At 54.9% G+C, this 22,270-nt stretch overlaps 1 protein-coding gene across 4 annotated transcripts; it reads left to right on the top strand.

Annotated features, from left to right (window-relative positions):
• The first annotated feature begins 2,636 nt into the window (after window positions 1-2,636).
• Window positions 2,637-22,047, top strand: NEURL4 (neuralized E3 ubiquitin protein ligase 4). 4 transcript variants are annotated; one of them, XM_075906941.1, is made up of 29 exons: window positions 2,637-2,869; window positions 3,029-3,407; window positions 6,412-6,477; window positions 7,303-7,592; window positions 8,467-8,578; window positions 9,079-9,167; window positions 9,581-9,653; window positions 9,902-10,172; window positions 10,490-10,671; window positions 11,050-11,135; window positions 11,213-11,375; window positions 11,543-11,741; window positions 11,919-11,995; window positions 12,620-12,698; window positions 12,920-13,095; window positions 13,402-13,530; window positions 14,064-14,209; window positions 15,099-15,314; window positions 15,429-15,527; window positions 16,220-16,369; window positions 16,534-16,698; window positions 17,101-17,259; window positions 17,507-17,686; window positions 17,913-18,006; window positions 18,813-18,920; window positions 19,130-19,274; window positions 19,408-19,520; window positions 19,850-20,015; window positions 20,490-22,047. In XM_075906941.1, exons 1-29 carry the CDS (start codon window positions 2,696-2,698, stop codon window positions 20,692-20,694), a joined length of 4,491 nt encoding a protein of 1,496 aa, XP_075763056.1. In that variant the 5' UTR covers window positions 2,637-2,695; the 3' UTR covers window positions 20,695-22,047. The 4 variants fall into 4 exon arrangements, 3 of the variants coding, with proteins under 3 accessions (XP_075763056.1, XP_075763055.1, XP_075763057.1); XM_075906940.1 differs by having other exon boundaries at window positions 9,079-9,266; XR_012897392.1 differs by lacking the exon at window positions 19,408-19,520 and having other exon boundaries at window positions 9,079-9,266; window positions 20,490-20,629.
• The last annotated feature ends 223 nt before the right edge of the window (window positions 22,048-22,270 follow it).

The raw sequence follows: 22,270 nt of genomic DNA, 5'->3' as shown, positions 1-22,270 counted from the left end.
GCGATCAACCAGTTGGTGACCACGGGTGTAGACCGTCCAGGATAGATGTCTATCTAACCTGCTCATAAATATCTCCAGAAATGGAGATTCCACAACCTCCCTAGGCAATTTATTCCAGTGTTTAACCACCCTGAGAGTTAGGAAGTTTTTCCTAATGTCCAACCTAAACTTCCCTTGCTGCAGTTTCAGCCTGTTGCTTCTTGTCCTATCCTCAGAGGCCAAGGAGAACAATTTTTCTTCCTCCTTGTGATACCCTTTTAGATACCTGAAAACAGCTATCAAGTCCCCTCTCAGTCTTCCCCTTTCCACACTAAACAAGCCCAATTCTTCCATAACATTTTAAAAAACATGTAAGATATCTGTTAATAACTTGGGTGCCACGGTGGCACACATCTAAACAAGTTCACAGAACCTCAATATTGGTGCATAAGACAAAACTCTGCTCATGAATAGAAAATCTTAGAAGGAACACTGCTCCCTGTGTGTACCACCTCCTGCTGAGCTGCCTGCTCCCCCTGGCTGCCTCTGATACAAAAGTCAGCAGTGCAAGGGGAGGGGTAGGTGGGAGCTGGTATGTGTGGGGAGCCACCTGCCTCCTGCACTGCTGCCTCTGATCCAGAGGTAGTATATGGAGGTGGGTAGATGGGAACCTGTGCTCAGAGGGAGTTGGCTTCTACCTGGCTCCCCACATGTAAACATGTAACTGCAGTAAATTTCAGCGGTTACAGATTTACAAAAACATGTTAACGTCTGTAGGCAGAACAACCACTAACAATGGGAAGTTAAAGCCAGACAAGTTACAATTAGAAACCAGGCATGACTTTTTAACAAGGAGGTGGATTAGCAACTGGATCACACTATAAGGACAAGTACTGTGTACAGTGCACTTCATCTCTTGAGGGCTGCTGATCCATGCTGGATTAATGCCTTTCCTGTATGATGCATGCATTGTTGGGTTCCAGACAGGGGCAAAGTGAGATTCTCTAGCCTGTGATATGCAGAGGGGCAGTACAGATGATCCAAAGGTTCCTTCTGACCTAAAAAGCTGATAACTCCCAGAGGCACAGTTAGCCAGTTTTTATGCACCAGCCTTTGGTCTCTCCAGTGGGTCCTGATGGATGGAATCTTGCATCTGCATCGCTTGCTGCTGAACTCACTAGGCACTTGCATTAATCTGAAGGCAATGTTGGGAGCTTCATCTCCAACCATTGTTATGTTTGACTTTAATTAGTAGTGATAATTAACTATTATTGCATCACTCGTGGAAGTTTGTGCCAATTCATTTAGTAGTGCTCACTGCTATTAGATTTAACGTTAGCTGATATGGTCACCTTTGATAGTGCAGATAACTCAGTTGAATTTTAGGCTATCATTTACATTAGTTATGTGTATTATTTATTTGCACTATTTACATGTGCACAAATTATTTGCATCAATTGTTTGCACTCATTATTTGCACAAAGGCACGAATTATTTGCAATTCTTACAGTGCTGTCAACCCCAAGGAAACTATCAACCTGCTGTGACATGAGGCCATACTAACAGGACGGGGTAAGGATAAAAAACACAAGCTTAGTGAAATACACTTGTAAATGCACCAATTATATGCATTAAATTTATTGTTTGCACAAATATTTGCCCTAGTAAATTACTAGCACTAATTAAAATTGCACATTTGCCCTAGATATTTCTTGCACTAACTGTATTTGCACCTAGTATTCCCAGTAGTGAATTGCACCAATTTGCACTAATTAAAAACGGTCCTGCTTTGCATTAGATAGGTGCACAAATAATCCGTGCAATCACCTACTACAGAATTGCACCAGGCCTTTGCACGAACGAGCTCTTTGACCTGCACCATCACTGGAACGGCAGCTCCTCCCTCACCACAATCGCCACAGCACGAGCCGCGCTTACGTCACGGCCCCTTCTCCAGCCGCGCCGTCCCCGTAACCCGGGCAACGGCGGTAAGAAAGGGAAAAAGCACTGTGGCCAAGCTGCCGTCAAGCAAATCATCTCTGGTGCACTGCGGTGCTGTAAAAGAAGGTCTCTGTCTCCGAAGCTCTGCCACTCGCTGCCCCGTGCCGCTGGAGAGGTGCAGGGACAGGGAGGAGGCAGGGGGAAGCCCTAGCAACAGAAAGTGCCACCCCGCGGTGCGTCGCACACAGCACTGCCGTAAAGCGAACCGGCCACACATCGCAAAAGCAAACCGATCGTTCATTCCTTGCCGTGAAGCCCAGGGACTCAGGGCAAAAATTCACACAGTTGCAAAGCGAGGCCGCAGTGCCGTAAAGCGAAGTGACGCTGTGTACGAGAAAAGCTGCTGTAAACCGCGGTACAACCTTCTGACAGAAATCTCAACGCTGTCGTGAAAAAAGGCGGTACCCATCGACGGAGATTTCGCGAGGGTGCCGTAAAGCGTGACGGGGTCGTCAGAGAAATAGCGCCACTGTCATAAAAACTAGTCGCAACGTTTAAAAGGGTCGCGGCGCTGCCGTAAAGCGCGGCGGTACTCTGTGAAGAGCGGTACGGCGTTGGACGTCTCGCTGAGGAGGGACGCTACTGTAAAGCGCAGCGACGCTCGGTAAGCGTCAGCGACGATGCCGTAAAGCGTGGTGGCGGTACGACGTGGGGATTAGCGACACGGCCGTAAAGCGCAGCGGCCGCGGCGCTGCCGCAAAACGCGGTGGGCGGGATGTCGGGCCCGGGCGCGGAGTTGCACCCGCGTACGGGGAAGCTGGTGACGCTGGCGCAAGGGGGTCGCAGCGCCGCCCGGTCCCAACCGGGTCAGGAGTTCAACCACGGGCTGGTGCTGAGCCGCGAGCCGCTGCGGCCGGGTCGCGTCTTCGCCGTGCGCATCGACCGCAAGGTGCAGGGGGCTGGAGCCGGGGGAGGGGGAAGAGCTGAGAGTGGCTCGATCTGGGTGGCGGTGGACGAGCGGGAGGGGGCATGTTGGGGCTGGACCCGGCTGCTGTGGGCTCCCCACGGAAAGCCAGGTGCTGACTTTCTCCATCTCTCCACCATTCAGGTGAACTCGTGGAGCGGCTCCATTGAGATTGGGGTGACTGCCCTGGACCCCGACCACTTGGACTTCCCCAGCAGTGCCACAGGGCTGAAAGGTGGCTCATGGGTCATCTCTGGCTGCTCAGTGCTGCGGGATGGGCGCTCCATCCTTGAGGAGTATGGCCAGGACTTGGATCAGCTGGGTGAGGGTGACCGGGTGGGCATCCAGCGCACTGCCAACGGGGAGTTGCACCTCTGGGTAAACGGTCAGGACTGCGGTGTGGCCGCCACCGGCATCCCGCCCCGAGTCTGGGCTGTGGTGGATCTCTACGGCAAGTGTACGCAGGTCACTGTTGTGCCCTGTGAGCCAGAGGAGACTGAGGAAGGAGCTGCAGGAGATGAAGGTAGAGAACTTCTTCTCTGTCTGCCCCAGAGTCACCATATACTATCTCTGTCCATACTACTGTATTTACTTTAACAGCACACTTCCCCATGCTGCTTTTCTCTTCCTAGATGCTCTTTTATTGTTGGCACTGTTGCCTCTAATTTTTTCCGTGTGCAGAATAAATTTTGTTAGATACACCGAGACATGTATGGATTTGCACCACCAGTAGAAACACATGCTGCTGGCTGCTGCTAGCTGTAGGCACTCTGCTAATCAGCTGGGTGGCATTTGATTCTCTTGGGTGGCCGCCCAAATGCTCAGCTTACAGGGAGCACTGCTTTTCGGTGTCCTAGGTTTGATTAGCCAGAGGTGCTGTATGTAAATAGAAATATGTACGAGGACTGTGAGGCCGAATAAACAAAGAGTAAGGTCTATTGTTTCATGCCTGGTGCTCCCAATACCCAGACTCTTAATATAATTTTCAGTATAGACACACAACTCGGTAAATATCACCTCTCTGTACATCTAGTATGTTGCTGTGTGTAGAAACATCACATTCTACTTTTTGATGGCTTCTGTACAGACATCAGATTCAAGGGATTCCTGTGAACTCTTCTACATGCCTTATGCCATCTGCCACTTGGTATCAGCATCACAACCACTGTGGGGTCTTGTTAATCTTATGGAGTTGATAGGCTGAAATGCGGGTTTATCTGTCTGGCACAGTTTCTGTGCTAAGTTTCCTCTAAGCTGCACGACTGCGCATCTATTTTCTGACCCCTGCTCAGAGGTTCAAAGCTCCCACCCAGGCAGGGAGCTCAGCTGACCAGTGGGGTGTGGGGTGACTGTAAGCAGCAGTTAAAGGAGCTGTGCTGCTTGAACTGAAGAGCTCCCAGAGCAGATAAGCAGGCGAGATAAGGACAGAATAAGTGGCTGGAGGAAGGACTGAGTGAGTGAGTAATTAATTGGCTTGGGGGAAGACAGAGGGGAGGGGAATTTGGAGAGTCCTGTCTGCCCGAGCAGGGGGAGGCAGAAACCCAGCAGTCTCTTCAACCCTTCTAGGCTGGGAAGGGGGAGGTGGGGGAAAGAGGGAGTGGGTGGATGCTGGCATCTGTGCAATAAAGTGGAGGTGGAGGACTGTTTGGGGTATCATGATTCACTTGCTGCCATCCTCCCTGGCTGGGTTAGAAGCTGGGGGTGGGGAGAGCCGGCTGTATGGGGGGTTTGTGTGCCAGGAGGACATTTGCATGATTACATTTCAAACAAAGTTTACTTGGGTGTTAATGGCTTAAGGTAAGAAAGAAAAAGATTCTTTTAACAGATTTGTTTGAAGCATTGTAGATCTCTAAAACTCTGAATTTAATGATTCTTTTTAAAAATCCTGTGTTGCTAATTAATACATGATAAATTGTTGCATTACGGCCAGATTTTTGCTATGTGATAGAGTTCTGTCTCTTGTGACACAAAGTAGCAAGTTTTGTAGGATGAATCCTTATTTGTAAGCTCTTTGAAACATGCATCTGTCTACAAATCCTGAAGTGATGTGTTAATTTGTTCTGGGGCTTCTACTCTTCCTCCAGTGGAAGAAGGCTAATTCCCTACCTTTGCACAGCACCTTTGTGGTATAGATAACTCACAGCAACGAGAGACAGGTGTCTTGTTTGAATATATTTTCTTCCACACATGCACACTGCTTATATATATGTATGTAAATGTGTGTTTAGAGATATTAAATTTAGATCAAGTAACTAATTGAATAGTTGATGGGATTTCCATTGACTATTCTATTAGTCTATAAGGGCACCTCTGCCTTTGAACTATAGCAGGAGCCCTGCCAGGCTCTTGCTACAGTTCAAAAATGGAAGCCTCGCAGGTGTGGCGGGGGACTCCCACTGGCCCCACATTCCCTGTGGTGCATCAGTCTTTGAACACTTCAACAGGAAGCCCTGCTCTGACCAGCAGGGGACCCCCCCCCCACTGGCCCTGTGCTTTTGAAATATTCAAGAGCCCCAGTGGGGCTTTTGTACATTTTAAAAGGAAGCCTTGCAGGGAGCGCAGGAGCTCTTGTACATTTCAAAGGCAGAATTGCAGCAGAAGCGTGGAAGCGGAGTCCCCACTTCACCATTTCCCATTGTTCCTTTCCCTCCCCTGACCCCTGCAGAGATGGTGCTGAGGGGAACCCCAGCACTGGCTCCTGCTTCCCCTCGCTTGCTGCCTCTTTCTGATAGAGGCAGCAAGGGGGATGGGACTAAGTCGACCATCGGATATGTTTATGCTTATTGGATAAGCGACTAGTCGACTACATCCCTATGTGTGTGTTGCACATCCACACACTCCCTCCATATTCATGTGGAGCATAAGAAATTTCAACCCACGCAAAAGAAAATGCAGCTTGCCCAAGAACAGGGAATGTTGAAAGGAACACTGTTCCTGGGTACCATTTCTTGGGCTTCTACCCCTTTTCAGAGACTGCTCTGAGCCTGGAGGCAGCCTGGTTACTTAAACATGCCCCCGTTGAACCCAGCAGTGTGGCTTTTCTGCTGTAGAGTTGAACCGTGTCCAGGGCTGTTACAGATCCATAGTTCAGTGCTGGGGAACGGTCAAAGGGAAGTCGCTTTACTGCTTCTGTGGCCCAAACTCAAAGCTGTCAGCACTCTGGTTTCATGTTGTGAAGCCACCTGAAAGGGATTTGTACCCCTCAAAGGGAGCAATGCACCCCCACCTTCTGAATCTGACGGCAACATCAGTACAGTTGGTCCATTAGCTGTCTAGAGCGCCTCCTCAGAAGTTCTTGGTTAGCATAAACAAAAGGAAGTTACAACATGGTTTGATGTGGTTACCCAGAGCCCCAACCTGTCCCACTTGGGCCAGTCTCACCTGGCATGAGGGGACATCTGCCAGGGTCTATGGGTTGAGAGTGAAGGGCATTGGCAGGGCTGGGCTAACAGGGATTGTGGGTTGGGATTGAGGAGCAGAACACTGCGGTCCTAGTCTCATGTCTCTTCTGGTGTTTTTCCTCCCAGCCCTGGCCCTGCCCCGTAACCAGAGCCGCCCGGATAAATTCCCCAACAGCTTGGAGTCTGAGAACGGTGAGTGACCCAGTGAGGTCTGTCTATGCTACTCGTGAAGAGTGCAGCAAGCTCTGGGCTTGGACCTTGAGCCTCTGCCACCCACTGTATGCTGTCTGGAAACTGAGGACCCTGCAGCTGCCCACTCGCCAGCCTGGCCTGTAAAGGTTTGCCTGGGAAGTCACCCAGAAAGCCTTGCTTCCAGCATGTTGCTAGGCAAAGTGGGAGGAGTGACCCAAAGTGGGTGGAGCCACCATGCCCATGAGTTATGTAGCGGCCTGGCACTGAGGCCACGTGGTCTGCCCCGGGCCCAACTGCACGGGTGATAATCAGGTTAGGAGGCAGTACAGGCTTTAAAATCAGGCCAGAGCTGCCGTGTCCCTGGACTCCCAGGGGCATGGATCCACCTCCTAACAGGATGGGGGCCCTGTGTTGGCTTAGCTCTCCGATCCCAGAGAGCTTGTGGGGTGTCAGCCCCACACATATCTGACTCTGCCCCCCTAATGGTTCCCCCATCTGTCTGTGCGCCTCTGCTTCCTGCTCCCCCCTCCACATTTGCGTGTCTGTCCCTGCTTCCCCTCAATCTGTCTGTCCATCCTTGCTACTTGTCTCTCTGCCCCCCCTGCCCTGCATCGGTCTGTCCATCAAACACATCCCCCAACACACATGCACCTGTGAGTCTGTCAATGATTTGTCGCCCTGCATCTGTCCGTCTGTCCCTTGTGCTGTCTCTCCCTCCTGTTTGTTTATGCTTTGCTCCTGCCCCATTGGTCTGTTCCCCTCCCATCTCTCTGTCCATCCCTGATTCCCATTCCTCATGTATGTCTGTCCGTCCATCCCTCCCAGGCTTGTCCAGCATGGAACTGTCGGAGGTGGTGAGCAACGCCATCTTGTCAGCCTACAATGACAGCCTGCTGAGTGTGAGTCTGGGTAGCCCCCCATCAGGCGAGGGCCCCCCAGGTGGGGGCAGCGCCCCCCTCACTTCCAACGACGCTCTGCTCTTCCATGAGAAGTGCGGCACCCTCATCAAACTCAGCAACAACAACAAGACAGCCGAGCGGCGCCGGCCACTGGACGAGTTCAACAATGGCGTGGTCATGACCAACCGCCCACTGCGGGACAATGAGATGTTTGAGGTGCGGGGCAGGGCCGTGGGGGGGCAGGGGACTGGGGCAGGGTCACTGCACAACAAGATATTTGAGGTCGGGGTGGGGCCAGGGTCCTTGGGGCTGTGGGTAGAGTCCTGAGTGGATACAAAATTAGCATCTGCAAAAATGAGCCATTGATATAATGTGGATACTTGCAAATTTGCAATGTTTTAGATACAAAATTTGTATCTGCATCTGTATCTGCAAGGATGAGCCGCAGTTACCCACATCCCTGGATGAGGATACCCACGGATATAAAGTGGGTATTCGTGGATTTGCAGGGCTGTAGCTGAGGGCATGGGAGGGGTTCTAGGAGCAGTGAGGAAGGGCTGGGGTGTTATCCTGGCAACCAGCCACTGCATGACACTGAGAGGTTTGAGATGGGGGAATGGGGATAAGGGGTCTTTGGAGGTTTGGGGCAGGGTCATAACCCAGCTGCTGAGCAACAGAATGGTATAGGTGTGGGTGGGACCAGGATGAAGGTTCAGGAGATGGGATATGGGCGGAGGTTGGGCTCTGCAATGGGGAACTGGGGTGTAGGCAGCACAGTGTGCCAAATGTTGGAGGTGGGAATATCAGGAGCACTGGGAGAGGGATGGGGCAGGCCAGGTGTACGGAGAGCTGAGGCTGGGGACTAGGATCCCAGGGTATGAATCTGGGGGTCTAGTCTTGGGGAGGGGCTCCACGTGCTGACTGGCGGTGGGGATCTACATCACATGTCTGTGTTACCAGGACGGGTGTGTGGTAGGAGGGGTGGGAGCCGGTTGTAGCTGAGAGGTGGGGTCAGAGGGCTGGCTGGTGGGCATGGGGTAGGGGGAGGCCATGCTGGCTCCTGATCCCCGCTCCTTGTTCCTCCCCATAGATTCGCATTGACAAGCTGGTAGACAAGTGGTCAGGCTCCATCGAGATCGGGGTGACCACCCACAACCCCAATAGCTTGGAATACCCTGCCACCATGACCAACCTGCGCTCTGGTACCTGTCTTGAGTGGGGTGGTGTCAGGAGTCATAGGTTCTCTCCCTGGCTCTGAGAAGGAAGTGGGGGCTGGTGGGTTGGAGCAGGGGTGCTGGGAACCTGCCAGTGTTCCCTCTAAGCTCTGTGCTTGGGTTGCTGCCCACGAGAGATTCAAATGCTGCCCAGCTGACTAGCAGAGCGCCCATAGCTGGTAGCATGTGTTTCTATGGTGGTGCACATCTGCACATGCCTTGGTGCACATAAAAAAATATTACACATGAGCGGGGGAAAAAATGAGAGGGAACTTTGTCCGGGACTCCTGGGTTTTCTTCCCAGCTTGGGAGAAGTGTGGGGGGGGGGAGTGGCTGTGGCCAAATTTAGGGAGAAAAGGGGAAGATGGAGTTGAATGTGGGGCGAAGCAGGATGTGGCCTGCCAGCCTCCCATTTGGCACCAGAGGGTATCCCTGGGGTGGGGGGTCCCTGTGGCTGATTGGCTGATGGGAGGCTCTGACTCCCTCAGGCACGATCATGATGAGCGGCTGTGGGATCCTGACCAACGGCAAAGGGACACGGCGGGAGTACTGCGAGTTCAGCCTGGACGAGTTGCAAGTGAGGGGTCCCCAGCCCCACCCCCAGGTCGCCAGCCCCCCAGTAGCTACCCTCTGCAGGGCTAGAGGCTCCCAGCCCTTCCTAGCCAGTTGTCTGCGGGTGAGGGGCTTCCCCAACTCCATGAGTAATGCCACAGTACCCCGAGCCTTCAGAGCCAACCCCTGTGGGTGGATGGGGAGCCCAGACCCCATAACTGGGCCCATTGTAACCCCAACTCCATCAAGCCAGCCCTGTTTTCCCACAATGCTCTCCCCTGCCCCAACCTCCTACCCCAACCTGTTATAATTGTGCTGCTCCTCAGTATCCCCATAAGCTCCCCTCCCCCTCTGCCCTCACTCCCTCATTGGGTCCCATGCCACTGCTCCTTTAACTGCCCATCCTCACGGACTCACGTTGCCCTCCTGTCTCCACAGGAGGGAGATCACATTGGCCTGACGCGGAAATCCAACAACGCCTTGCACTTCTATATCAACGGCATCGACCAAGGTAGAGGGTGGAGCGGAGGGCTCAGCAAAGGGCACTCTCCCCTGGCGGGCAGTCTGAACTCCAGTGCCGTTATAACCAGCTGCCTCGCCCCAGAGGTGGCTGCATCTCAGCGCCAGGCGAGAGCTCCCTATAGCTGCCCCACCCCAGAAGTGGCTGCATCTCAGTGTTGGGCGAGAGGCCCTGTGTAACCAGCTGCCCCGCCCCAAGAGTGGCTGCATGGTGTGTAATTCTACCCTTCCTGTGCACAGGTGTGGCTACCACTCTCACCCCGCAAGTGGTGTATGGCGTGGTGGATCTCTACGGTATGGCAGTGAAGGTCACCATTGTGCACAACCACAACCACAGTGACCGGCTGCGGCGCAACAACGCCATCATGAGGGCACTCTCCCCAGATGTGGGGCGCCGTGCCCTGGAGGCCAGCGGGGTGGGCGAACCTGACCCAGAGCGGTTGCTCTTCCATGCCAACTGCGGACAGAAGGCAGCCATCATCAATGAGGGGCGCACGGCCCTGCGCCCACAGTGAGTGCCTGTGCTGCCTCTGCCAGGGTCTCCAGCCACAATGCGATGGTGGCTTTTGGGATCAGAGAGAATTCACATCCCGTGGATCAGCCCTCAACCCCCACAGAGCCGAATCTTTGAGGGTCAGCAGATCTGCTGCCCCATAAGCAAAGGGTCCCTGTATAACCAACCGCACCTCCCCAGAAGTGGCTGCATCTCAGCGCTGGGTGAGGGGTCCCTATGTAACCAACCGCCTCGCCCCAGAGGTGGCTGTATCTCAGCATGGAGGAGTGCAGGGGTCGGTGGCTCATGTCTGAGCTAGCCCATCTCTTCCCCAGTGCCACGGACGATTTTAACCATGGAGTTGTCCTCAGCAATCGTGCCCTGCGCAACAACGAGGTCTTCCAGGTGCGGATTGACAAGATGGTGGACAAGTGGGCAGGCTCCATTGAGATCGGGGTGACCACCCACAACCCCACCTACCTGCAGCTGCCCTCCACCATGACCAACCTGCGCTCAGGTCAGTGCCTGGGTGCACCATGGGGGTGGGAGGGAGAAGAACAACTGGTGGCTTGCTTTGCCCCCAAGCTCAGCCCTTCTCCAGCTTTTGACCAGCTCTCTGCTAGGGAGACATGGCTCCCTAGATGCCTCCAAGTGGCCCACGGGGCTGGCAGTTGTGGGGTGGGTAGTTCCCCAGGTTAATTGCTGGCTGGAGTAGCATGTAGTGTGTCCTGTGGCAGGTAGTTTCTCAGCTTATTTGTCCACTGGGGACTAGTGGCCGCACCTCAAAGCAGATGGTTTCCCAAGCTACTGTCTGGGTTCTTTGCCAACCTGCACACTGGCAGGCAGTTCCATGGGTTAATGGTGAGCTGGTAATCCCCATCTCCTCTCGCTCTAGGCACCTGGATGATGACAGGCAATGGGGTAATGCACAATGGCACCACCATTCTGGATGAATACGGGCACAACCTGGACCGGCTCAAGGTGGGTTGGGGGTACCGTAAGGGGAAGCCTGCCTTCTGCCCCACGGTGCTCTTTACCCCCTCTGTCCGCCCCCCCAGGCGGGTGACACTGTGGGCGTGGTGCGCAAGGAGGATGGCACGCTGCACTTCTTCGTCAACGGGGTGGCACAGGGGCCAGCCGCCTGGAACGTGCCCCCCAATGTGTATGCTGTGGTGGATCTGTATGGGCAGGCAGCACAGGCCACGATCCTCGACGACACGGGTGAGCCTGGGGGCGGATGGTTCTCGGTGGTGGTTGGTATATAGTGGAGGAGAGGGGGGAATAGATTGGGCCAGGCCAAGTGAGGGCTGGGCCGGGAGGGGGAGGGCTTGGATGTGGTAGGGGCACTCATGCACACTGAGAATACCCCACCTCCTTGCCGCCTCCAGATCTGCTTCCACTGCCCGATGATCTATCAGAAGGCAACAACCAGGTGTCGCCCAGCAGCCCTTCGTCCGTGGCCTCAGTGAGCGACTTGCGTTTCCACCAGCTGCACGGCAGCAACGCAGTGATCACCAACGGCGGGCGCACAGCCCTGCGCCAGAACTGCCGCAGCGAGTTCAACGATGCCATTGTCGTCTCCAACCGGTCGGTGTGTGTGGCAGAGACGGGCACGTTCCACCCCCCCCCCATTCCCCTACTCCACGCCAGCTTCCCCCGTCTCCCCACTCCCAACCCCAGGCCGGCTCCATTGCGTCCCAACCCCGGCCCTGAGCGGGATTCCTGCCCCAACGGGGCTCATTGGTCTCCACTCCCCCCATGTAGGGCGCTCCGAGATGGAGAACTCTTTGAGATTGTCATTCAGAAGATGGTGGATCGCTGGTCTGGCTCTATAGAGGCAGGTAAGAACCAGGGGCAGGGGGGCTATACAGGGAGTTCCTGGGTCTCCCCAACCAGAGGCAGCTGGTTACACTGGGACCCCTCACCTGGTGCCAAGGTGGAAAGGTAGTTGAAGCAGCGTCAGAGGTGGCTGCATCTCGGCACTGGCTAAATCGTATTGAGTCCTGGTAAAACACTAGCTCAGAGCAAGTGGGGTCCCATGGGGGCTGCCCTGCGTTCGGACTTTGATACTTTCACAACTCACCTGGCTAATGGAGTGATGAGAGTATTTATTGAATTTGCAGCTGCCCCCAAGCCGAAGGGGTCACCGGCACTTTGGGGGAGTGGTCAGAATTCAAATCCACAGCAACATATTACTGTGAACTCACCAGGCTGAGTTCACTGAAGACCAGTTCTTCTTCAGAAGGAAAAACCAACCCTGGCTAAGCAGCCAGGGGCTTGTGGGAGCAAAAAGGGTCAGGGGATACAGAACATCATGAATCGAATCCCAGACGGTAGAGCCTGGCAAACAGACCTGGGCGGGGGTATTACATAACAGGTGGGATGGCTGGTCTAGGGTCAGTGTGAGGTGGGGAGTTCTACCCAGGTTCCTTCCCACCCCACACCACTGGGACTCTCTCTTGCAGGGGTCACGGCCATCCGGCCTGAAGACCTGGAATTCCCCAACACCATGACAGACATCGACTATGACACCTGGATGCTCAGGTGAGCGAGAGGGTTGTAGGGAGGATGGGGAGGCCTTGGCTGCCTGTCTCATCCCCTCATCCACAGGAGAGGCAGAGTTGTGTCTTGGGGCTGGAGGTGGGAGGCAGCACTGTGCCTCAGGGTCTGGGGACTTGGGATACAGTGGGAGGTAGGAGGAGCATGGCTTGAGTTTCCTGGTAGAGAGAGTCTGACTCCCAGGGGCTCTCTCCCCCACCCCCCAGTGGCACAGCCATCATGCAGGACGGCAATACCATGCGCAACAACTATGGCTGTGACCTGGACTCGCTGACCACAGGCTCCCGCATTGGCATGATGCGCACAGCCAAGGGGGACCTTCACTACTTCATTAACGGCGTGGACCAGGGCGTGGCCTGCTCTGGCCTGCCCTCTGGCAAGGGTGAGTCTTCTCCTCCTGCCCCAGCACTGGTCCCTTTGGGCCAATCCAACCCCAGTGTATTCTCCACCTCACCCCTGAAGGGGCCCATTGGTCTGTGGGCAGGGAGGGCTGGATGGACCCCTTTCAGTGATCCAGTGAGAGAATATGTGGGCTAGATAGAGCCATAGGTCTGAGCAAGGAGGGGGGCTGGGATGGAAGGACTCATTGTGCTGATTGTAGGGAGATAAGAGCCTAGCTGGGTGCTGTGCTGGCTGCTACCTAGTTAACCCTTTCTCCTTCCTCTCCCATCCCCGTGGCCTCGCACAGAGGTGTATGCCGTGGTGGATCTCTATGGTCAGTGCGTCCAGGTGTCCATCACCAGCGCCACAGGCCCCATGGACAACAGCCTGTCGACCAGCAACATCACCGAGAAATCCTTCCCCATCCACTCACCAGGTGAAACCCCCTCCCCCCACCACCATGCTCCTTACCCCACAGCATCCCCTGAGCACAGCCCAGGGGGTAGTCCTGCCCGCCATGGGAGAGCACCCCCTGCTGAGCCCCACTTCCCACGACACAACATCCCCTAACTCAAGAGGGGGGACCTCAGGCCCAGGGGCTGGATGCAGCTCCCGGCTTGCCTGGATCCAGCCCCTGAGGCTCAGGGCCTCCCCCAGCATTGGGGAACCTGCACTGGCACTCAGCTCCCCTGCTGCCTCACCGTTGGGCTCGAGCACACAAAATCTACTAGCCTGGGCCCCCCAAGCTCTGGTGTGCAAGGGGAATGTGGAGAGTGTCTTTCTCCTTCTTAGTCGGGGTCAAGTCAGTGAGGGTTTGGGGTTTTGGTTTTTTCTGCTTCTCACTTGTGTGCAGCCCCCGACTGATTTTTTTTTTTTTCCTGTGGGTCAGCAGCCCCCGACCCACCCTGCCCTAACTATAGATGGCCTCATCTCTCCTCCTCCTCCTTCCCTCTACCCATCCCTCTCCAGTGCCAGGCGTGGCTCACCGCTTCCACAACAGCTGTGGGAAGAACGTGGCCTTCCAGGACGATGGTTGTCGGGCTGTGCGCCTGGCGGGCTACTGCCATGGCATCATCTTCAGCATGAAGGAGCTGAAGACTGATGAGGTCTTTGAGGTGAGTCCCTCCTGCATGGGCTGGGGGCAGGACTATCAATAAGAATGTAACACCAGCCATGCTGGGTCAGACCAAAGGTCCATCTAGCCCAGGATCCTGTCTTCCAACTCTGAACAATGCCAGGTTGTTCCAAAGACAAGGAATCAAGTGATCCAGCCCCTGTTGCCAATTTCCAGCTTCTGAGAAATAGAGGCTGGGACACCATCCCTGCCTGTCTTGGCTAATAGTAATTGATGGACATATCCTCTGGCAAGGAGTTCCACAGGTTGCCTGAGTGTTGTATGAAGAAATACTTCCGTTTGTTGGTTTTAAACCTGTTACCTATCAATTTCACTTGGTCATCCCTAATTCTTCTGTAGTGTGAAGGAGTAAATAAGTTTTCCTTATTTATGTTCTCCACACCAGTCGTGATATTCTAGACCTTAGTCACATCCTTCCCTTAGTCAACTCTTTTCCAAGCTGTAAAGTTTTACTAATCTCTCCTCCATTCGGCAGCCATTCCAGACCCTCTCATCCTGTTTGTTGCTTTTTTCTGAGGGTTTTCCAATGCTAAGATACCTTTTTTTTGAGATGAGGCCACCACATCTGTATGCAGTATTCAAGATGTGGGTGTGTGTCTTATTCATTATCCTTTTCTTTACCATTTCCAATTTTTTGTTTGCTTTTCTCACTGCTGCTGCACATTGAGTAGATGGAGCCCATTCTCTGAATGATGGCTGCCCCGCCACCAGGCCGAAGTGGCTGGTACACCCGGTACCTTCCCCCTGGGGACAGTAGGGGGCGCTCTGTAGTCCAGCCTTAATCTGGTGCAGGGGTGGCACTCATGTTCACCCTCTCCCATTACTTGGTGACCTCTGACCCATGCTTATGCCCCCTCCCCCCCACATAGGTGAAAATCGAGGAGCTGGATGAGAAGTGGTCAGGCTCCTTCTGCTTGGGGCTGACCACGCTGTTGCCCTCTGAGGTGCCCTATGCGGCCACGGGGCTGCCGGCCTCCCTGCTGGAGCTGCAGTCTAAGGCCACATGGGTGGTGACTGGCTCTGAGGTGCGGCGCAATGGCCTCCTGCAAAAGCAGAACTACGGCTGCTCTCTGGAGAGGCTTGGGGTGAGTCATGCCAGAGGCCTGGCGGAGTGGGCAGGGGGAGTTGGATGGACAAAGGATGTGGGGCTGGAGGCCCATGGGTGGACCTGTCACTAACCCAGGCACTCCTAATGGTAGGTGGGAAACCGTGTCGGGGTGAAGCACTGTGTGGACGACACCATGCACATCCTGGTTGATGGCGAGGACATGGGGCCTGCTGCTACCGGCGTGGCCAAGGTAATGCCCACAGCCCCTTGCTTGGGCCTCATCCCTGCAGCTGCGTTGGGGGGGCAGAGCCCACATGAGACAAGGATATAGGCAGAGCCTTGCCCCTTCCTGAGCCTCAAAGGTAGCTCCGTGGGAGGGTGTTTGTGACGTCATGGGTGCAGGGCAGCTTCTTCCTGTCTCAGAGAGGTTGTGATGTGGTGTCATGGGAGGATAGGGCCTGCCTCTTCCTGTCTGAGGGACGCATGCTGTGATGTCACAGGAAGCCACTGTGCCATAGGAGACAGCTCCAGGGGCATTTCCCATGGCTTCACTGGGACAGGACATCTGAGAAACCTATTGGGGGACCAGAACTAGCGCCGTGATCAAAATGAGGGATTTCTCCTAGCCCGAGTGCAGAGAAGGGCTGGCAGTGATGAAGATGGGCTGGGTTGGCCAAGAGGGGAAGGGGTTGCTCCCCACAAATACTGGGGCGGGGGTCAAGCTGTTCAAGTGGGGCGGGGGGGAATCCAACCCAAAACTGAACAGAGAGAAACTTGAGGGAGGTTGCAAGTGAGGCCCTACTAATCAGAGAGAAGGTTGGAACCCAGCCACCTGTTCCCCCCCAGAGCTAGGGAGAAAACCCAGGAGTGCTGGGTCCCAGCCCTCCTTCCCACTCTGACCCACCAGGCGCCCCCACCCTCCGTCCCGTTCTATGTCCTCAGAACGTCTACGTGGTGCTGGATTTGTATGGCCGCGTCACTGCCGTCTCCATTGTCAGCTCCACGGTGCTGGAGGAGTCAGATGGCACCAAGCCACCCTCAGTCACCTCCGAGACATGCAGTGAGGAAGAAGAGGAGGAAGAGCCCGCACCTGTGAGTGCTGGAGGATGGGAAATGTTTTCCTTTGGTGGGTGTCAGCTCCCATCTGGCCCCAGTGTGGGGGCTGCCTGGAGCGGCAGGGAAGAGAATGAGGTACATGGACTGTCTCCTCTAGGGGTGGGGGTGTTGGAGAATGACTCCTCTTCCCTCTGCTACAGTGTGAGCATGAGGCCCCCGTGCCGCTGGCTGCCATGGAGTTCCTGGAGAACCACGGCAAGAACATCCTTCTATCCAATAGCAACCTGACGGCCACCCGTGTGGCCAGTTACAACCAGGGCATCGTGGTCATCGCTCAGCCCTTGCCCCCAGGCCAGCTCTTCCAGGTAGGCTCCTTCCTCTTGGGGGAGTATGTGATATTGTGTGGTGGAAAGGCATAGTGTCTCCTACCTCATGTTTTGGGAAGATGTGATGTTGTGAGCTGGCAGGAAGCACAGTGGCCCCCCCTTCCTCATAACATCACATCCCCACAAATCAGGGTGGTGGGCAAAAGGGCCTGCTGCTTCTTGTCAGGGAAGGATATGATCTAATTTGGGGGAGGGCAGAGGACTCTTCTGCTGTTGTGGTAGGCGCCGCTGCTGTCAGGCTAGGGATAGATGTCATAGCAGTATAAATGTCTAACCCTTGTAACTGTTGTCAGGGTTGGTATCAGTCACTGCCCTGTGGGAGGTGGGTGTTAGTGGTGTCAGACATTATTTCCAAGCTTTCCCACTTGTCTTCCTTCCCAGGTTCAGATCAACTTCCTGAACCCCCAGTGGACATCGTCTCTGTCCCTGGGCGTCATCGGCACCTCACCTGAGCGCCTCAATTTCCCTGCCACAGCCTGCTCCCTCAAGCGCTCTGCCTGGCTACTGCAGCGTGACTCTGTCTTCCATAACTCACTCAAGGTGGGGCAGTTCCTAGAACTTGTGTCCTCTAAGGGGTGCCAGCTCCCATCCGGCTTCAGAGTGGGGACTGGCTGACTCAGGAGGATGGGAACAGGGTAGGGGGCTTATCCCCTCTAGGGGGCCCTGGCTCCCACCGGGCAGGGACTGGCTGGTCTGGGAGATGGGGAAGGGGCGCTGTTGGACTTCTACAGTGGGGGGGGGGGGGATTTCTGGAGCTCACCATGGACCCTGTGCCCATCACCCCCAGATCTGTGAAAACTATGGGCCCAACTTGGACACGTGCCCTGAGGGGACAGTGCTGGGGCTCCTGCTGGACTTGAGCAGCTGCTTGCACCTCTATGTCAACGGGATGGACCAGGGGGTGGCTGCCCAGGACATCCCCACACCCTGCTACATGCTTGTCGACCTCTATGGGCAGTGCGAGCAGGTGAGCCCCACTCCCAGCAGGGCGGAACCCAGAGCGTGCCCCCCTCCCGCTCTAACCACTAGCTCCCACTCCCCTCCCAGAGTTGGGGAGAGAACCCAGGCATCTTGGCTCCCAGCCCCGTGTGGTAATCCACCAGCTCTCGCTTGGCACTCTCTTTCCTGAGCCTGGATTGAACCAGGTGTGCTGGCTCCCAGCTCCCCCCAACCAATGCATTTGTGGCCCCCAGGTTACCATAGTAACAAATGATACTCCAGCTCTGGGAGGGGAGAGCACAGATCTGCATAGCCAGGGGGACATGGAGAAAGCCGACATGGTGGATGGTAAGTGATGGAACTGCTCCGCTCTTTGATGGGTTAGAGGGGGATCTGCCCGGGTGGATGGGTGGGATCCGGGGCTAGGCCCTCCCTACTTGGGCTGTCTACATTACAGAGTTTTTCCAGAAAAACAGCTGTTTAAAAAAAAAAAAAAAAAAACCTTCATTTACATCCACACTGCAATCGCATCCTTTGGAAAAAAATATCAAAAGGAGAGGGGGTTTTTCCGACATTGGTAAACCTCTTTCTACAAGAAAGAAGCCTTTTTCTGCAAGAGCTCTTTCGGGAAAAAGGCGTGTGTAGATGGGGAAGAGGGCATTCTTTCAAGAGAAGAGAAAAGAGGAAAAGCACCAGTGCCCTGATGGCCATTCGTCCATAGCAATCTCAGCTTACATGCAAAATAGTGTCCATTCAGTGTGGACACTATCGGTCAAAAAAGCAGATTGCCAAAGCGCATCGAAAAAGCAATGTGGACGCTGTCTTTCAGAAGAAGTTTTTTTGGAAGATGTCTTCCAGAAAAGCTTCTGAAAGAAGCTTGCAGTCTAGACGTAGCCTCTGTCTCTAGGACAGTGCTTCCCAACCGTTTTGAACATACAGACTCCTTTCTAATCTATTAACATTTCACAGGCCCCCCTCTCTGAGGGAGGAGAAAAAGCAAAATAAGGATCAGGCCCCCTATGGTGGGTCCAAGCCTTATTTTTAAACTTTCCACAGACCCCCTGCAGTGCCATCGCGGACTACCAAGGGTACTACTGTTCTAGTACATGTGGGAAGGGACTGGCTGGTTGGCTACCCCTCCCTTTCTGTTGCAGGCATTAAGGAAAGTGTGTGTTGGACTCCACCCGTGGACATGAACACTATGAAGACCTGTGAGTACCACGCGCTTTGTGCCCGCTTCAAGGATCTCCTGCTGCTTCCAGGTAAGTTGGGACCCTCTCCCTTGGCCCCAGGGGCCTTCTAAATCTGCTTCAGAGTGAACCACATTGGTGACTGAAATGGACTGTTGCCATCAGTAGGGTTCATTCAGCATTAACACTCGATGCCTCAGGCTTTCTTTAGACTCATGCAGCATTGCTGCCTCAGTTAAATTCCTCCCCCCATGCCTGACTCCCATCCCCTTCTTTCCCAGATGACTACTTCGCAGAAGATCCCAAATTCAGCCTCTGCTACTGTGAGTCGTGCCACAAGCTGCGGGGCGATGAGGCCTATTATAAACGGGGGGAGCCCCCCCGGGACTATGCCCTGCCTTTTGGTTGGTGTCGCTTCAACCTCAGGTATCAGCCTGGAGAGAGGGGGATCTGGTTCACTATTGTTGGGAGGGGGAGGCTGGGAAGAGGGGCTCTTGCTGGGATTGGACTGGAATGGGGAGGGGGGGACACTGGCTCTGACACCCTCCCACCTCGGCAGGGTAAACCCCCAGCTGGAGGTCGCCAGCACCTGTAAGAAGTGGCACATGGCTTATCACGGCACAAGTGTCGGTGCTGTCCGGAGGATGCTGGACCAAGGGGAACTGGGGGCAGGTAGGAGGGACCCAGCACAGAGCACATTATGCCCTGCCCAGACCAGGGGATGGAACTTATGCATCCTAGCTCCCAGCCCATGCCCCCCCCCACCTCCCGCCCACTCTGACCCACCAACTACCACTCCCTTCCCAGAGCAGGGGAGAGAACCCAAGAGTCCTGGTTCCCAGCTGCACCCTACTCCTCTTCCAGAGGGTCACATGCATGAAGCATGACCAGTCCCATTATGGGGTTCCAGGACCCAAACTCCTACTGGGGAGGGAGCAGTGCTTAAAGATGGGGCCTGCGCTTAGGGATGGGGCCTGGCTCACGGCTGTCCCCTGTCCCAGGCAGTGCGTCCATCCTGAGCTGCCGGCCTGCCAAGGTGGACCCCCAGGGTGGAGGATACCATGAGGCAGAGAACAGTTCCCCAGGCCATGGGGCTGAGCCCCAGTGCATCCTGCTTTCGCCCACCCTGCGCTACGCTGGCCTGGAGGCCTTCGCCACCAAAGTGCAGTGAGTGCCACCAGCCATCAGGGAGCAGCGGGGCTAGGGAGGAGGAAAGCAGTGAGTCCAGCCTGCCACTCTAGTGGGGTTGGCAGGGGTGGGGGGGGAATGACAGTGAGTCTTGCCAGCCACTGGGGAGCATTTGGGCTAGGGGAGAGGAAAGCAATGAGTCTCATCTGCCACTCAGGACTAGTGGGGCTAAGGGGGACAGTGAGTCCTGCCTGCCACTGGGGAGCAGTGGGCCTCGGGTGGAGCAGTGAGTCTCAGTTGCTGCAGGAGGGAGCAAGACACTTGAGAGCAGTGAGTCTTGGCCCCGGTTAAGGGAAGCTAGCAGGGGTGAGGGAGGGAGATCAGAGTCCCACCTCTAGAGGCCAGTGGGTGTAAGGGAGGAGCAGAGAGTCCCAGTTGCCACTGGCGGGGGATAGTGGGACTAGAAATAGTCTGTGAATCTTTGACCCACTGTGTCTCCTCTTCTCCCTGCAGATTCCGGGACCCCAAGTCACAGCGGCAACATGGGGCACAGGTGGCCTTCCAAGTGTGTGTGCGCCCTGGCTCCTACAAGCCAGGCCCCCCATCAGCTGGTGCCCCTGAGCCCCCGGACCCTCGTTTCAGCATGGCTGAGATAGAGTGGGTCACCAAGGAGAAAGGCGCCACCGTGCTCTATGGCCTGCTTGTGCGTGTGGAGTGACCCTCCCCACAGCCAGCCAGGGGGAAATCTACCACCACCCTCCAATGGACCGTAACCCCCCCCAGTGGCTGGAGGCATGGGGAGCAGCAGATCTGCAGCGCACATCTTTCTCCCACCCTGGACCAGCAGGGGGCACTGGATGCTGGGAGGGGCTTTCAGCAGTATGACCCCCTCCATCCCGATTCCAGAAGGAAGATTGGTTTTTTGGGGGGTTGTCTCTCTGCAGCATGCTCTCCCTGTGCTCAGCTGGGGATAATCACCAGAGGAACTTGCCTTTCTTGGGTAGGGGGGGTTATCTTCAGTGTGTATCACCCCCACACACACGTCTGCACTCTTCCACCCCCCCTATGGCCTAGCCTAAGGGGGGAGAATTTGGACAAGATACAGAGTCTGACACTGTTTTAAATCTGGGGGGAAGCCCCTCCCCCCATACACACAGCTCCCTCTGGTGCCCAGAGCTGTATTTTGCACATAGAAAAAGCTAAGAGGGGGCAGACTTGGGGGGGACTTACAGCATGGTGGGAGATTTTGGGGGGGGGAATATATTGCACCACAAAAGACTTAATTTCTTAGGGAGGACCTACCTCTGTGGGGGAGATCTCTACCCTTCCACACTTAAATAGCTTAGGGAGAGTAAGTACCCCTGGCACAGATTGCTATGATGGGGAGTCACCTTCCATGGCTGGGGGGCCCTGATCTTGCCTCCCAAGGGGGGGACTCTCATTCGGAGGGAAAGTTTCCCAATGAATATTTCAAGGAAGTGCTAGATTCAGTTATTGGGGTGTGGGAGAGTTGGAGTAGCCGGGGGGAGTTGGGGGAATTTGTTCTTTTAACTCCCTCTTTGTTCCCCCGTTTGGCAAGCCCCCTGCTTTGAGGAGGAGGGATGTTGAATTGTAGCACTTAGTGGTGGTTCTAGCCTGCCCCCTCTCTGGCTTGGGGGAGGGAGGCAGGGGACTCCCTGTTTTTTCCACACCATAGTGGAGGGGAAAGGTTGGCCAGGTTACCTTGCCTCCATCCCCCTCCCACCTTCTGCAACCACTGTCCTACACCCCTTTCCTGTGCAGTAAGCACTGCTCCTGTGGTGCCAGTAGCCCCCAAAATCAGCCCTACTGTCCCCTCACCCAACCATCCCTCCTTATTTATTACCTATTGGTGTTGTTGAAATGTGAATTTCCTCGTGGGGGAACCTTGGGGGGGCAGGTTTAGCACTCCTTCCCCACCTGTTACTTTTTTAAAAGTTTTATTTAAGCTGCTTTTCCATTGTAAGGTTGGGGGGAGGTGAAGTTGCATTATGGGGTGGAATGGAGGGTTCTTAGAGCCCCCTAATTGATAAACCACCATTCAGCCACCTCAGCTGTGTCTGTGTTTGTGTCACCAGAAAGGGGGGAGACTGTTAAACTAGGCTGGTTACACATATCTGGTACCATGACTTAAAATTGCCTTTTTCTGGTGCAGACCAGGGTTAAGTGACTATACAGATTTGTTTTGCACAAAAAAGCCCCGATTGTGAAAATGGCGATCGGGGCTTTTTTGCACAAAAGTGCGCCTAGATTGGCACGGACGCTTTTCTGCAAAA

Source organism: Pelodiscus sinensis, chromosome 24 (genome assembly GCF_049634645.1).
Source record: "Pelodiscus sinensis isolate JC-2024 chromosome 24, ASM4963464v1, whole genome shotgun sequence".
In the NCBI taxonomy this organism is placed as follows: Eukaryota; Metazoa; Chordata; order Testudines; family Trionychidae; genus Pelodiscus; species Pelodiscus sinensis.
The sequence above is the reverse complement of the archived record's forward strand: the minus strand, read 5'-3'. Positions and strand labels throughout refer to the sequence as shown.